The 16,756-nt window shown below is 39.6% G+C and overlaps 2 protein-coding genes across 2 annotated transcripts; both read left to right on the forward strand.

Annotated features, from left to right (window-relative positions):
• Nucleotides 1-10,004: 10,004 nt before the first annotated feature.
• Nucleotides 10,005-12,328, forward strand: LOC122588005 (spindle pole body component 110-like). Its single transcript, XM_043760153.1, has 4 exons — nucleotides 10,005-11,140; nucleotides 11,268-11,576; nucleotides 11,704-11,950; nucleotides 12,140-12,328. The coding sequence occupies exons 1-4, from the start codon at nucleotides 10,005-10,007 to the stop codon at nucleotides 12,326-12,328; spliced, it is 1,881 nt and encodes a 626-aa protein (XP_043616088.1).
• Nucleotides 12,329-15,149: 2,821 nt separating this feature from the next.
• Nucleotides 15,150-16,386, forward strand: LOC122588006 (putative receptor-like protein kinase At5g39000). Its single transcript, XM_043760154.1, has 2 exons — nucleotides 15,150-16,070; nucleotides 16,186-16,386. The coding sequence occupies exons 1-2, from the start codon at nucleotides 15,150-15,152 to the stop codon at nucleotides 16,384-16,386; spliced, it is 1,122 nt and encodes a 373-aa protein (XP_043616089.1).
• The last annotated feature ends 370 nt before the right edge of the window (nucleotides 16,387-16,756 follow it).

The following is a 16,756-nucleotide window of genomic DNA, read 5'->3' on the forward strand; positions in this document are numbered from 1 at the left end:
ATTGTAAATTTTTAGTTGGGGACGCTGCCTCAGGAATATTTTTGGTCTTTTTGGAGGCTTTGAAGGTCGCTGGGGGTTTATCAGCGAACCAGCCTCAGAAGGCATTCCAGCGTCCGCAGCGACCGTATCAGCCACTTCATCAGAAAGAAGTGCTACCTCCCAGTCGCTGCTTTTGGGGTATAAAGAAGAGTTTAGAGAGAAGAGTACCTGTTTTATGTGTGGAGTGAGGCGAGCAACCAAGTGTTCTGCAGGTTGCTTATAGATGTTGCTGCCAACCCTTGCAACTTGTATCGTGGCAGCATTTGGTAGATCATACTCGTCACCCAGTGCCTCTTTGAAGATCAGGGAGAAAATTCTCACAAAGGGCACTGTGTGAGATCTATTGTTCAGCGAGACCTTGTTCTTCATATCGTTGAAGATCAACAAGGCAAAATCTACAAACCTTCCTTCCGCAAGGGCATGAATAATAGGCATCGAAGTAGAAGACGCCTGATTATATGACCCAGAATTACCACCCATGCACTGAATCACATGGGTGAATAGAACCCTCCATATCCCTGGGAGATTTTGTTTAAGAGGATTGCTAGGGATAGCCGGAGGGTTCCTCAAGTTGTGATTGTACCCGATGGAAGGCAACCATGCCTTCCACTCGTCATCTCCAGCAGCTTCCACAAATACATTTTCCTCATCTTCTTGTGGGAAGCGTAGAGTATGGCGTAATGATGTTGGAGTGATAGAGATGGACTTTGTTCCTTCTTGAACAGTACCCACTATAGACTGGGTGGACTCGTCATAGTTACACGTCCACCAGAATTCACGAAGAAGATGAATATAAATCTTCTCCGGATCTGCCATTATACAGTGACTGGCAGGGGAAGCATGAATGAAATCAAGTATTGGCTTATATCCTTTTGTACCATTCGGTACTTCAGACGAGCCGAGATGGTTATTAGGTTTAACAACCATCTCAGAAGCATTGAAAGAGATCTTTGAAGATTTTACAATATTGGCAGATGGAGAAAAAAGAAGAAGAATTTAGATAAGACTTTTGAGTGGCGGCGGAAGCAGATGGAGTTTGAGAAGATGAAGCCATTTAAAGTTTAGAGAGAAGATATTAAGATGCAGAGAACGGAGAAAGCAGAGATGATGATTTTGAGAAGAGAAGAATTTTTTTGAGAGATTTTGAAGAGAATGAATAGTTGAAAGAAAGCATGAAAAAGGAAGTATGGGTATGAAGTTGTATATATAGTGTGGTGAAGGAATGTGATTGGTCAGAAATGAAAGGACAAAGAGAGTTTTTCTCTTTCCTCATTTTCAACATCTACAGTCGTTTAACAACTGTAACCCTATATAAATTTATATTTATAAAACCTTTGTGAGTAACGTTTTGAAAAAAAGAAAAAAAAAGATATTTTCAAAATACTCGAGTATGCGCTGTATGCGTCTGACAGATACAGACCAACAGAGGCATAGTCATGGTCTCAAGTGGTCAGATGACGTACTTGAGTAAACAAGTGGGTAACTTTTTTGTAAAGGGTATAATATGTGGCACACAAGACTGCCTCGTTGCCAACATAGTTACATTCGAAATAGTGAGTTTCAGATCCAGTCCTATGTTTTATTTAATATGTTTTATTTATTTAATAGAACATGTCTCAACGAACGTATCGATAAGAACACATTTTAAATAAGATATCAGCAAGCATGTGACACACATATGGTCGCTAAGATACAATTTTTAACAATTGTCAGCCATCAACGGATTTTAGGAGTCTTTACCAATAACCGTTTGCTATTGGACTAGATGGAAACTTTTGGCTTTCCATTGCCTTTATTTTGCTTTTCCCAAAGCAACAGGGATCAACGGATTTTATGAGTCTTTACCAATAACCGTTTGCTATTGGACTAGATGGAAACTTTTGGCTTTCCATTGCCTTTATTTGCTTTTTCTCAAAGCAACAGGGATCAACGGATTTTATGAGTCTTTACCAATAACCGTTTGCTATTGGACTAGATGGAAACTTTGGCTTTCCATTGCCTTTATTTTGCTTTTTACGCAAGTAAGACAACCTTAACTTTGCTGACTCAATTAAGCTTACACATGACATGTAAGTTAGATAGTTGAGTCACCATTCAACATCCCAACCTGCTGACAAGATCTGTAAATCTCTTTTCGTCTAAGGGTTTTGTGAAGATGTCAGCGAGTTGATCATTAGTGGGGATGAAATAAATTTCAACATCCCCTTGCATGACGTGGTCACGTATGAAATGGTACCTAATGTCTATGTGTTTGGTTTTGGAATGTTGAACAAGATTATGTGTGATAGCAATCGCACTTGTGTTGTCACACATAATGGGAATCTTAGTGTAATCTAAGTCATAGTCAGCGAGTTGGTGTTTCATCCAGAGCACTTGTGCACAGCAACTCCCTGCCGACACATATTCAGCTTCAGCAGTGGAGATGGACACTGTATGCTGTTTCTTACTAGACCAACTAGTTAATCTCCCCCTAACAGTTGACATCCTCCACTGGTACTCTTACGATCTAACATGCAACCAGCATAGTCAGAATCAGAGTAAGCAACTAGATCAAATTTGACTCCCTGGGATAACAAAGTCCTAAGGTCATAGTGCCTTTAGATATTTGAAGATGCGTTTGACAGCAAGAAGATTAGACTCTCTAGGAGATGCTTGATATCTTGCACATAAGCAAGTAGCAAACATAATATCAGGGCGACTCGCTGTAAGATACATTAGCGAGCCAATCATCCCACGATAGTGAGTGGGGTTCACATGCTTACCATCAGGATCAGCATGGAGATTATTGGGAGGAGACATGGGGTTGGCTTTGGAGAAATGTCAGACATATCAAACTTAGCCAACATGTCTCGGATATACTTTTCCTGGTTGATAAAAATACCATCAGTGAGCTGACGTATTTGCAAACCAAGAAAGAAGGTTAATTCTCCCATCATACTCATTTCAAAATGAGATGACATTAGAGAGCTAAACTTTTTGCATAGTTTAGTGCTTGAGGATCCAAAGATAATGTCATCAACATAAATTTGGACATATAGTATATGAGCACCTTTTCGAAAGATGAAAAGAGTGCTATCAATGGATTCTCGCTGAAAGTTGTTGGAGAGAAGAAATTCTGAAAGAGTGTCGTACCAAGCCCTAGGGGCTTGTTTAAGACCGTATAAGGCCTTATTGAGACGAAAGACATGATGTGGCTTGGCTGGATCTACAAAACCAGGTGGCTGCTCGACATAGACTTCTTCATCGAGTTTTCCATTTAGGAAGGCACTCTTAACATCCATTTGATAGACCTTGAAGTCTCGATAAGCAGCATGTGCCAAAAATAAGCGTATAGCTTCTAATCTGGCCACTAGAGCAAAGGTTTCATCAAAGTCGACTCCTTTTTCTTGAAGATAACCTTGGGCAACCAGCCTAGCCTTGTTGCGTACAACAACACTGTCTTCGTCCATTTTATTTCTATAGACCCATTTGGTACCAATAGGTTCCTTACCATGTGGTAAAGGAACTAAAAACCAGACGTGCTGTCGTTGAAATTGAGTGAGTTCTTCCTGCATGGCAGCAACCCAAGAAGGATCAGCCATTGCATCACCAATATTTTTGGGAGTGATCATGGACAAGAAGTTAACATATAGACATGCGTTTCTAGTCGCTGATCTAGTCACAATGCCCTGCTGAGGATCACCAATAATTTGGTGAGCAGGATGACTGGTTGTCCACCTAAGTGAAGGAACACTAGCAGAACCTAGTTGAGTATCAGCAGAAGATGAGGAGATGTGAACAGAGGAAAGAGGATTATATGAAGAAAGGTCAATAGTGATAGTGGGTTCAGTGTCAGGATGATCAGTTGAGTTATTTGACTGAGTTGAGTAATCATTGATGTTGGAGTCGTCAGCAGACTCCATACCCTCAGTGTTTGCTGAAGCATCATGAAACTCTTCATCAGCAGAGTCATCAACTTGCACATAATCAGCCAGTGATCTAGGTTTGGTTGATGCTGCATGAATTGACCTTAAGATAGGCTCAACTGGCTCAATCGTATAGATGTGAGCAGCAACTTGCTCCAGCTCAGGGTCTACTGAACTATCCTCAGTGAGTTGTTGATCAAGAGGAGGAAAGCAAGAAGCATCGACATATGAGTCAGCATCCTCCATAGGAGGGTTTATGAACTCATTGAAGATCTCTTCAGTAGAAGATGGCTGGATATCTCTAAGAGCAGAAGAGCTTTCATCAAAGGTGACATGAATTGATTCATCCACTTTTTGAAGACGAGTATTGAATACTCTAAAAGCTTTGCTAATAGAAGAATATCCAACAAAGTAACCATCAACAGCTTTCGGATCAAATTTCCCTAAATGATCCTTATTATTAAGAATAAAGACAGGACATCCAAATACATGAAAGTATTTGATTAGAGGTTTCTTTCCTCTTAAAACTTCATACGCAGTTTTGTCATGTCTTTTGACAATAAGACATCTATTTTGGGTGTGACAAGCAGTGTTGACTGCTTCAGCCCAAAACCTACTGGGAAGAGAGGACTCACTGAGCATAGTGCGTGCTGCCTCTATAAGAGTTCTATTTCTCCTTTCAGCAACACCATTTTGCTCAGGAGTTCTAGTGGAAGAGAAGTTTTGTGAGATCCCTTGATCAGCACAAAACGTTTCAAGAGTGTGGTTTCTAAACTCAGTGCCATGATCACTTCTGAGTTCTTTGATCCTTATGTTGTTGAGATTTTCCATTTTCTTAATGAATTTGATGATTTCATCAGCAGCATCACTCTTAGAATTAAGGAAAATTGTCCAAGTATATCTTGAATATTCATCCACAATCACTAAAGTGTACCTGCTACCCTTTAGACTTTGGACATTACTGGACCAAAAGGTCCATGTGAAGAAGATGAAAACAACCCTTAACAGAGTTGGCTTGTTTAGTTTTAAAAGTAACTCTATGGCATTTGCCTTTTTTCACAAGCGCCACAGAGCCTATCTTTTTCGAAAGAGAGAGGAGGAAGGCCACGAACAAGATTCTTTTTGGCCAGTGAGTTTATGGTTTTGAAATTTACATGCGACATACGCTTGTGCCATAACCAATTTAGTTCGGCAGCAGACTTGGCAAAGAAACAAGTCTCACTATCAGTTTTGATAGGAGTGAAGTCAACGAGATATACATCTCGTTTTCTTGGAGCGACCAATACGACTTCCTTGTTGATATTTACAACTGTCCCTTGATGTTTATCAAGAATGACTTTGTAATCAGCGTCGCAAAGTTGACTTATGCTTATAAGATTGTGTTTTAATCCATTCACATAGGCAACTTTGGAGAATTTGATTAACCCATTTGAGAGGAGACCATAACCTTCAGTTTGTCCGGTAGAATTATCACCAAACACTACAGTATGGCCAGCAGCCTCTACATAGTTATCCAGCAAGGTCTTTGAGCCAGTCATGTGTTTTGAACATCCACTGTCCAAATACCACACACCTTTTCCCAGTGAACCCTGCAAGGATAAGACAGAAGGTTTTAGTTTGGTCCACTTTCAGACTCACTGACAGGAATGTCAGTAGAAGTAATGATGGGTGCATCAGTGGTGGAGGAAGACTCTGAGGAGAAAGTTTCCTCAAGGGTGAAGTGGTTTCCTAAGTTAGAAAGCATATGAGTTCTGTCACTCTCATCAGTGGGCATCATGTTATTCTCATTTTCTTGAAGCACCACTGAGTTGCTAACAACGTTGGGAGCACTGAATTCAACCAGCATTGCAGGTCGTCCCCACGAATTGCAGATGACATTCTGAGAATGAGGAATCTCAATGCGTTGAGAGGCAATATAGTTGGCAAGATTAGATTGATGAGTCCCCACAGACCAGTGTCAATGAAGAGAGATTCATTTGGAGGTCTCTCACTAATCATGGAAGATGAGGCAGGGTTGGTTAGAGAGGCACAGGCTGAAGTGTGAGCATTTGATTGCACAACAACTTCAGGGGCATCTCTTGAGTTACAACAATCTGTAGCAATGTGTCCTCTCATGCCACAAATATAGCATTTCCTGTTAGAGGAGTTGCTTTGTTGAGTGCAAAGAAGGAATTCTTTAAGTTGAGAAGACAAGTCATTGACCTGTTGGGCAAGTTCAACAATTTTTGGGTCAGAAGAGGTTGAAGCCTTAGTCTTTGCCTTGGACTTAGGCTTTGATTTTTGCTTGCGAGAGTTCTTTGATAGAGGAGGGGAACCCCAGAGAGATTTGCCAGTGGGGTCATCTAGACGAGGAGTTGAAGAGGAGGCCACTTGTGAGCCTCTTAACACACTCCACGCTTGTTTTAGGTTAGATTGAGAAGAGGAAGTCCTGGATTGAAGAACCCTATTGGGAGTGGTGGATCTAGAAGATTGATTAGGAGTGGAAGACCTCCCTTGCCTATGAGGGAGATATTCCATAAGAGGAATAGACGATTGTGACTGCTGGGGAGACAACTGTCTTTTATTGAGAGTGGAGGATCTCACTTGCTGATTTGGCAAGTGTCCCTTTTGTGGAGTCATACTCCTTACTTGGTGCTGGGAACCATTTCCTCGCTGAGGAGTAACACTCCTTAGTCGCTGCTGAGAAGTGTTTCCTCGCTGAGGAGTTGTACTCCTCATTTGTTGCGGAGAAATGTTTCCTCGCTGAGGAGTGGTTGGTCTGTTGACCGACTGAGGCACATTACTTCTTAGAGGAGTTGAGTGTCTCAGAATTGACCGAGATGGAGAAGAATGAGAGGCCTGCTGATGGACAACCGATTTGGCTTGAGATGAGCCCTCATTATGAAACCTAACATCTCCAAACCTTACTCGTCTCTCCATGAGGCGTTCATGCTGAGATACATCAGCACTTAAGATTTTAGAAGGAAAAGAATTTGATGGGATAGACTGAGGTTGCTGCTTAGTATGATCAGCTCGCTGAGGCGTGTTGTAGTCATAAGGAGCAGCAACGTTACTTCTTTTAAAAGTCTCAGACTTATTCAGGGAAAGGGGCTGAGGAGCGATGGACTTGTACCCATCATTTGAGATGTCTCCATGAAATGTTTCATTTGGAGAATATTGAATTTTGCCTTCATGTGGCATCATGCCTACAATAGGCAAATGGGAAAATATGTTATTTGAAGACGAGGATGAGCTAACTGCTTTAGCTTCAGAAGAATTTGAAGGGTCGCTGGAGAGAGATGTGGAGGATCCAGCGTCCATTTCAGTGTGGTAATCATTTCCTTTGACGAAATACCACTTTTTCATCTCCCCAGGAGAAGTAATACCAGAAGGAGGAATTGTGATTTCCGGTTTCACATCATCTTTAAACATGTCAGCGATGCAGGCAGCAGATTCAAAGTCTCCACCTATCACTACCTGAACTTGTGCAGGGACTTGTTCATTAAGACATTGATGGTGAAACTTAGAAGCTTTTGACCAGGAGGTCACAATCATCTTGAGGTTGAGAACTTCAAGCTTGAGTTTTTCATTTTCAAGCTGAAGTTTTTGAGTTTTTCAACATGAACATTCTTCAGTCTGTTGAGTTTTTCAGATTTTTCACTCAATTCAGAACTTACTGAAAGGAGTTTTGAGTGAGCTTCAGCACGCAGAGTTTCTACGAACTGAAGATCACATGACAAGGATTCAAGAATTTTGGTTTTGTCCTTATCAGAAGTTGAAAGAAGAGTATGTACCTTTTTGACAGTGACATTTACCCACTGACTTGTTGAGACTTGGTCTTTTGTCAGCGCATCACTATCAGCCAGAGCCATGAGACACATGGCGTCAACATACTCCTCATCATCAGAGTCATCTGAATCAGCCCAATCATGCTCTTCAGCGACCAGACCTTTGCCTGGTGTTTTGGCCTTTTCAGTTTCAGCCATTTTGGCTTTGAGCTGATAATACTTGTTCCTGTATTCATCAGCAGTTTTGGATGAGTTAGATTTTGGAGCAGCAGGAGTTGGGATAGAAACTCTGCACTCCTTTTGATAGTGGCCTTTTCTACCACATTTCCAGCATTCCTCCTGTGATTTATCCACAGGAGGCTTATATGGAGCAATCGACTTACGGTTGTTCCATTTCCTGGAGTACTTCTTTCCAGCGATTAATGCAAATTCAACAAAATCACTGAACATTTCCTGTTTCTCTTCAGCATCAAGCCCTTCAATTTGAGCTTGAAAGGATGCTGGAAGAGAAGAGGTGCTGGCACCATCATTGGGATAGATGGGCTCAGAAGAGATGAGAGCAAGAGGGTCAGTTAAGGGGTTTGCAGTAGTGCTGGTAGCAGACGAGGAGCCAGCATGTCTCCTAGATTCAGCAGAGGCTCTAATATTTTGAGCCAAGGCTTTCTCTTCAAATTGAAAAGTGCCAAACAACTCCTCTAGATCCAATTCTTGAATCTTTTTGGTGGTACGGAGGATTTGTCTAAGATTCTGCCATTTGAGAGGAAGAGAATCGATGAACTTATGGCATACCTCAAAATAGTCATGAGTAATGCCAACGTTTGTCATGTCATTGAGCAACCCTTTAAATCGGGTATATGTGCCCTCGAGACTTTCATCAGGAAGAGAAAAGAAATTTTCATAGGCACGTTTGAGGTCAATTTTCTTGGTTTTAATCAAGTCAGCTGACCCTTCATAAGTGTTTACTAGTCTTTCCCAGACTTCTTTTGAAGTGGGGAATTTAATGACTAGTTTCATCACCTCAGTGGGAAGGGTGGTGATGATCATATTTTTCAATCTAGAGTCAAGATTGACGAGCTTTCGCTCTTCTTCAGTCCACTGGACTTCAGGCTTGACTAGATCTGTTACAATTTCAGGAGCATCAGGTGTTGCACCTGGTGTCCTTTGAACATATGTGGGAATGTACGGACCTTCATTTAGAATGGTCATAAGATATGGTTCTACACCCACTATGTGTAGTAACATTCGTTCCTTCCATGAGCCAAAGTCCTTTGGCTCAAATTTTGGAGGAATAGAAACGTAACCAAAGTCACGCGTGTTAACAAGAGTGGGTACAGACGACATCTTTTAAAAAAATAGAAAAAAAATTTAATTGTGAAGAAAAGAGAGAAAATAATATAAACACGAGAGGCAAACAGATCTTGTTCCAATAATTTAGAAACAGTGGCTCTGATACCACTTGTAGGACCACGAATGCACTGCTTGTGTTTTAATTAACTAACTTGTAATGTAGAGACGAAGTAACAAGAACAGAAATGAGAAAGAATAACTTTGTTTAGTTATATGTATTTCAACTAAATGATGAAAACATGGATGGTTGTTTGATAACAACAATAATAAACAATAAACAGAAAAATATGTTAAGTTTTTGAACCCACAAAAACTTAACAAATTACTTAGAGAAAATAATGTAAAATGTGGAACACACCAACGCCTTTTTTGGCTAGGGCAAGTGATTCCTTTTATAGGCAGATAAGGAATCACATGACTACCCTAGTAGATGTTGACACATGAAGGTTGTCAACTATCTATTGGTGGATTATTCAGATCTGCAGAAGCCTTTTTCCTTTATCTTGTTTTTTTCCAAAAACGGTATGAAAGAGAAACTTCACTGCACTGCAGTAGTACAAGGTCACCTGTCTTCATCTTGATCTTTCAACACGTGTCCTTGGGACCATTCTTCTAATCTTCAAATTCCCGCTCATATTTGACTAACAAATACTAGACGGTGAGTCATTGAACATATCCTTTAGACTTCGAAGATAGATTATGCTTGCAGATGTATGAGCTCGCTGACAGCTCACTGAATGAGCCACTCGCTGAGTCCCTCAGAGAATCCCTGATCCAACAAGGGGCTTGGGCGAAGTTTGGTGAGTTGGTCGCTGGGAATGATATTTTGCAAGATGAGCTAGCTGAACTTAAGGACAACATATTTGGAATCAAGAAGGCTCATCGTGCAAGCGAGCTAACTCATGAGCGCCTTCTTCGTCAAAATCAAACTTTACTTGATGCCAGCATGAAACGGGTTAGCACCTCAAACTCTTCTATCTCAGCTTCTCTTGAAAAGTTAAAGGATGAGTTCCTAAAATCTAACTTGGCCACTGAAGTTCCTGGTCTTGTTTCTTCACTTCATCAACTTTCTCAATCAAACATTCTCTTCACCGCCCATCTGAATCAACAAAATCACACCGTTTCCACTTTTTCCAAGCATCAAGATGATTTTCTAACCACTCTCACCCAAGAAATCTCTTCTCTCAAATCACAATCTTCCTCTGCTGCCACTTCTGATGATCGAACGTCCAAACTAGAAACAGAAGTTGGTGAATTGAAAGGCATGATGCATGAGATGTTGGGCCTCCTTAAAACAAAAATGGAAGCCGCTGATGCCTCCGCTGCTTCCAAGGGGGAGAAAACAGCTGGGGAGGTCCCAACTGACAAAATTCAGGCTGAAAATGCTCCCCTTGGTTCCCAAAGTATTGAAACTGAAGCAAATGTTGAGGGGAAGCAAACAAAGGAAAGAAAAAATGATGAAGCTGAGAAGGTTGATGTTGAGGGGGAGAAAATAAATGAAGAAGTTGCTAAGAAGACAGCTGAGGAGGTGCCAGCTGGTCTTACTGAAGTTGTTCCAAAGCCTGCTGAGGTTGTGCCAGCAAGGCCAATCAATGTATCTTCCTTCAAACCAACTCCTGAGTTCCATGCTGCTCTTGACAAGAGATTTGCTGAAAAAGGTAAAGCAGTCATGGTTTCTCAAAGCAAGCCACCCAAACCTCGTCAGCAAGAAAAATTGATGTTTGGAGCCTTTCCAAAATCAACAACTGCCTCTAATGATCTTTCTACAGAAGAAATTGTAGCTCAACATGAAATACTAAGCAAAAAGAAAGAAGAAGAGCTGTCAGCTAAGTTCATCAGTGGGCAGATTGTCAATGAAGAATTAAAAGGCGCTGATGAAGAGACGAGAAAATTGGGTTTGGCTGCTCTCAAGAGGAACAAGGAGCAATTCTTTGCTAAGAAAGCTAAAACCTTGGAGGAGAGTCAGGCAGCTTATCTCAAGACAAGAGAGATCAGACAAAGAGAAGAAGAAATTCTCAAGGTAACTCCTACTCTCACTCAGCAAGGCATGAATTTATGTATTCAAAGAAGAGGAATGCCCAAGTTGTTCAATATGAAGAATGTCAAACCTTCTACACTTGGGCCAACTGAGTGGATCGAGATCTTCAAGCTGATCAAAGATAAGAAGACACCACAATATGATCCTCTACTTTAGATGGCTGGAGTGCAGATCAAAGACATTAGAAGCAATACTAAGCAAAAAGAAAGAAGAAGAGCTGTCAGCTAAGTTCATCAGTGGGCAGATTGTCAATGAAGAATTAAAAGGCGCTGATGAAGAGACGAGAAAATTGGGTTTGGCTGCTCTCAAGAGGAACAAGGAGCAATTCTTTGCTAAGAAAGCTAAAACCTTGGAGGAGAGTCAGGCATCTTATCTCAAGACAAGAGAGATCAGACAAAGAGAAGAAGAAATTCTCAAGGTAACTCCTACTCTCACTCAGCAAGGCATGAATTTATGTATTCAAAGAAGAGGAATGCCCAAGTTGTTCAATCTGAAGAATGTCAAACCTTCTACACTTGGGCCAACTGAGTGGATCGAGATCTTCAAGCTGATCAAAGATAAGAAGACACCACAATATGATCCTCTACTTTAGATGGCTGGAGTGCAGATCAAAGACATTAGAAGCAATACTAAGCAAAAAGAAAGAAGAAGAGCTGTCAGCTAAGTTCATCAGTGGGCAGATTCTCAATGAAGAATTAAAAGGCGCTGATGAAGAGACGAGAAAATTGGGTTTGGCTTCTCTCAAGAGGAACAAGGAGCAATTCTTTGCTAAGAAAGCTAAAACCTTGGAGGAGAGTCAGGCAGCTTATCTCAAGACAAGAGAGATCAGACAAAGAGAAGAAGAAATTCTCAAGGTAACTCCTACTCTTACTCAGCAAGGCATGAATTTATGTATTCAAAGAAGAGGAATGCCCAAGTTGTTCAATCTGAAGAATGTCAAACCTTCTACACTTGGGCCAACTGAGTGGATCGAGATCTTCAAGCTGATCAAAGATAAGAAGACACCACAATATGATCCTCTACTTTAGATGGCTGGAGTGCAGATCAAAGACATTAGAAGCAAAGAACGAAAATACAAAGTGAAAGATTCTTTGCTCAGCTCTGCCAGACATCCTTATCCTCCTCTTCCTCCCCAGCAACCAAGAAGTGGCACCAAGAGGACAGCTGCTGGTCAAGCAGTCTCTCAGCTCCCTTCTATTCTCAGAGCTGTCCCGAAAGCAAACATTGAATAAGAGCCACTTCTCAACTTAAAAATGCCATCAAGAACTCTTTTCGTTGATGTAGAGTATGATGAAAATCTGGGAGGATTGTGTTTTTGTAATGTTCATGGTCATGAACTGTTCTTTCAAACAAATGAAATTAGCATTGCTTCCTCGGCATTTCTGGTAACGATTGGGAAATACTGCATCAAGTCCTCTAGCATTGCTTCCTCGGCATTTCTGGTAAAGATTGGGAAATACTGCATCAAGTCCTCTAACAATCAAGAGTTTGTGAAGCTGATTGATAGAGAACTGCTGAAGCCAGAAAGACAAAATGATGCTGAATTAATCAAGGCCAAGGAAGAATGCATGTGGGAATAGATTGTTTGTAAAATTGTAATGTTGATATCTTGTAACACGTTTGTCATATATATATATAAAATCAGCATTACACCAAAGATGTCTTGTCAAATATTTGTTATTGCAAACCTTCTATTCAGCTGAGTCTCCTCAACGAATAGGGGGAGATTGTTGGATCAGGGATTCGCTGAGAGACTCAGCGAGTGACTAGTTCAGCGAGCTCTCAGCGAGCACATGCATCTGCAAGCATGATCTATCTTTAAAGTCTAAAGGATATGTTCAATGACTCATCGTCCAGTATTTGTAAGTCAAATATGAGCGGGAATTTGAAGAATAGAAGAATGGTCCCAAGGACACGTGTTGAAAGATCAAGATGAAGACATGTGACCTTGTACTACTTCTGTGCAATGTAGTTTCTCTTTCATACCGTTTTTGGAAACAAACAAGATGAAGGAAAGAGACCTCTGCAGATCTGAATGATCCACCAATAGATAGTTGACAACCTTCATGTGTCAACATCTACTAGGGTAGTCTTGTGATTCCTTATCTGCCTATAAAAGGAATCACTTGACCTAGCCACCATTCTGTTGGTGTGTTCCACAGTTTTTACTTTGTTCCCTTTAAGTTATTTGTTAAGTTTTTGTGTGTTCAAAAACTTAACACATTTTTCTGTTTATTGTTGTTGTTGAACAACCATCCATGTTTTCATCGTTTAGTTTGAAATACATATAACTAAACAAAGTTCTTTACTTCTCTTCTCTATTCTTGTTATTTCATATTTATATTACAAGTTAGTTAATCAAACACAAGTAGTGCATTCTAGGACCAACAGGTGTTAACGAAGGTGAGATGATAGTCGTTAACTCAAAGGACGAAATACGAACCTTATCCTCCTATAAAGGACTACCAATGAGGTTATTGAACCACGTATTGGTTTTATGCCAAAACCTGGTCCTAAAAAGTTTTCAAAAGTAAAAATTTAAAAACATATTGGTTTTATATAACTTTTTCACAATGCGAACACAAAAATACAAAGTCAATGTCTGGTCTTAAAAACTATAGTTATGCCAAAACCTCAGTCCTAAAAAGTTTCCAAAAATAAAACTTGTTGGTTTTATATAAACTAGAAGAGTACCCGCCTAATGCGGCGGCAGTAAATGGATATTATACAGAGAAACTACATGATGTTCGCATAAGGCTACAAGTTGTCATACATGAGTCAAGAATACAACATACGAATCCCATGCAAGAGAAAACAAACCAAGACATCGTGTACGAGTCTAAAGATCTAGAATACAATCAATCGATCCTTAGGTTCATCTATAAGCATCAATTCTTATTTTGCAAGTGATTTCTCGTATATCTGAAAAATACTCATAACGTCAACACTAGGTTGGTTTCGTAGGATCACATAATCAAAACATTTGTGTCAATATACCAATAGCATGTACAAAACTTAGAATAAGTCATAGAAATCACTTAAAATGCTTGCAACAAGTATTGCACGTATAACACAAATCAATCACTTTCAAGATCTAGCCCAAGCACACAACAAATAAAGATCAATATCAATATCACAATCATAACCAATATCAAGATCTATAACACGACACGACTCAGTTGCATATGCATCTAGTAGATTAGATTCAATTAAGATCCGTTAAAATAACATCTAGTAGATTAGAATCAATTAAGAACAGTTAAAATGGCATCTAGTAGATTAGGTAGACACCATTAACTAACATATAGAAGATCATGACCAACCGGGTCAGTTATCTAACACCTAGTAGATTGGACTCGAAAACGAGCCATTAACTAGCATCTAGTAGATTAGGTCCCGAATGCACCATTAACTAGCATCTAGAAGATCATCAACGGTTGGTGGCGGCGGTGGCGGTGGCGGTAGCGGTGTTATTAATGTAATTGTAATTGATGTAAAAAGGGGTAGTATAATTATTTTAAGAGTTGAGAATACATATCGTAAATAATTTTATTAAGGGTATTATATCCATATTAAATTGAAATATTTATATTAGTGAATTAAGTAAGGGTTAATCTGAGTAGTTAGGAATTGAAAACATTTTGAGGGTATTTTGGGTAGATGTAGTGTATGGTTTGAGAAAAATATTTAAAGTTATAGGTATTTTAGGTTGTTTGAGGAAAAAAGCTAAAAAATTTAAAAGGATGAGGGGTATTTTCATTTATAAAAAAGATAGGATTTTCACAATGCGAACTCAAAATATAAAGTCAATGGCCGGCTTTCTAAATTTCTCTTTTTTAATAGCAGTGGAATATTTTCATTAATCAAATACCGAAGATGATAAAACCAATATACAAAGTCAATGGCTTTTTGATCTGTTAAGTATCTATCTGTCAAAATATCTATTAAATCAAATATTGTTCAATTTAAATAAGCCGTTTATTCTCAGATCTCAGATTGATATAGTTGCTGTTCACTATCTATGTAACTCTGCTCCCATTCTGAAACACAAAAATGTCACAACTAAAAGAGTCTCAATCCCAGCTAAAACTATCATTTAAAGATATAAAAGTAGCAACTAACAACTTCAAAACGCGTATAGGGAGAGGTGGATACGGCCTGGTCTATAAAGGACGACTCACCATTGATGGAAAGCTTACCACGGTTGCCGTAAAGAGGTTAAACGAAAACCTCAGTCAAGGCTTAAAAGAGTTTTTGACAGAAATCCAGTTACTCTCTGGTCAGAAGCACCAAAATCTCATATCTCTTATCGGTTATTGTGATGAGGGACGAGAGAAGATTCTTGTGTATGAATATGCAGAGCATGGAAGTTTGGATCGGTATATAGTCAGGCGTAAGAGTATAACGTATACTCTTACGTGGTTGGAAAGACTTAGAATATGCGTTGCTGCAGCACGAGGGTTGGATCATCTTCATAATCATGTTGGAGAGCATCAAACCATAATCCACAGGGATATAAAAAGCGCTAACATTTTGTTAGACGCTAACTGGGTTGCCAAAGTTTCTGATCTTGGATTGTCCGTGTTAAGCTTAGCAGGTCTTGGTAGAAGTACCGTTATTTCCCATGCTTGCGGCACACAAGGCTATTGTGAACCTGAATACTTTATTACTGGTGCTGTAAAAAAAGAATCTGATGTATATTCCTTGGGCATGGTACTATTTGAAGTTCTGTGTGGGAGGCTTTGCATGATGGAAGATGATGATGGTTTCGTGTTATCAGCCGAATCGGCCAAAAAGTCATATGAAAATGGGAATTTGGATGAGATTATCGATCCTGAGTTAAGGAAACAAATGAATTCGTACTCCATGGGCACATTTTCAGCAATTGCATATAGATGCTTGCATGATGATCGCAAAAAACGACCTCCAGTAGATCTGGTTATCAAAGAGCTTGAAGAATCACTCCACTTTCAGGTTCTGATGATTATTTTTGAAATATCACATGTATCTGGATTTGTTTTTGTTAGTGTCCTTTATTTCTAACTTGTCCTTTTAAATTAAGCAAAGTCGATGTTTGATTGGTTGATAGGAAGAATATGAAGCCAAGGGGAAGAGTAGGGGGAATATAGCAGAACTTGACTCGGAGGAATATTGGAAGAATAAACTACCCAAGGGCATTGAAAAATTTGTGAAGAACTTGGACTCTTTTCCAGAGTATACCACCAGTAAACAACTCTTCATGATTCTTCGCAACGGAATTTCCTTTGATCTCGGCAATAGGGTAAGCTAATTTCTTACTTTACATATAGTAGTTAATTTAATTTTTTACTCTTCATGATTGTATTAAACTAATTCATTACATTATCTTTCAAAAATCTAGTAGTTAATTTAATTAGGGTATCATATATATATGGGAGGTTCTATTTACACACTCAAAGAATCTAATTAAACAATCAAAACCTAACCCTAGTTGCAAACAACCCCTTATACCAATGTGGGCCTGCTTTTTTGCATTGTTTTGAAAACCCATATAATTATTAAAAATAAATTGCCATAGCTGGGATTCGAACACGGGACGTGTCTTCTCACAATACACCCTCCATGCCAGTTAGGCTAACACTCATTTAATGCTAGAATGCCTTCAAGATTAAATATATCCG

This window comes from Erigeron canadensis, chromosome 2, assembly GCF_010389155.1.
Source record: "Erigeron canadensis isolate Cc75 chromosome 2, C_canadensis_v1, whole genome shotgun sequence".
Taxonomy (NCBI): domain Eukaryota; kingdom Viridiplantae; phylum Streptophyta; class Magnoliopsida; order Asterales; family Asteraceae; genus Erigeron; species Erigeron canadensis.

Bases quoted from the DNA above. Each gene is read 5' to 3' on its own strand.
- LOC122588006 (XM_043760154.1), top strand. From the start codon at position 15,150: ATGTCACAACTAAAAGAGTCTCAATCCCAGCTAAAACTATCATTTAAA. The intron at 16,071-16,185 runs GTTCTGATGATT...ATTGGTTGATAG, and splicing joins AAGAATCACTCCACTTTCAG to GAAGAATATGAAGCCAAGGG.
- LOC122588005 (XM_043760153.1), top strand. From the start codon at position 10,005: ATGAAACGGGTTAGCACCTCAAACTCTTCTATCTCAGCTTCTCTTGAA. The intron at 11,577-11,703 runs GTTGTTCAATCT...GCTGGAGTGCAG, and splicing joins CAAAGAAGAGGAATGCCCAA to ATCAAAGACATTAGAAGCAA. The intron at 11,951-12,139 runs GTAACTCCTACT...GCTGGAGTGCAG, and splicing joins GAGAAGAAGAAATTCTCAAG to ATCAAAGACATTAGAAGCAA.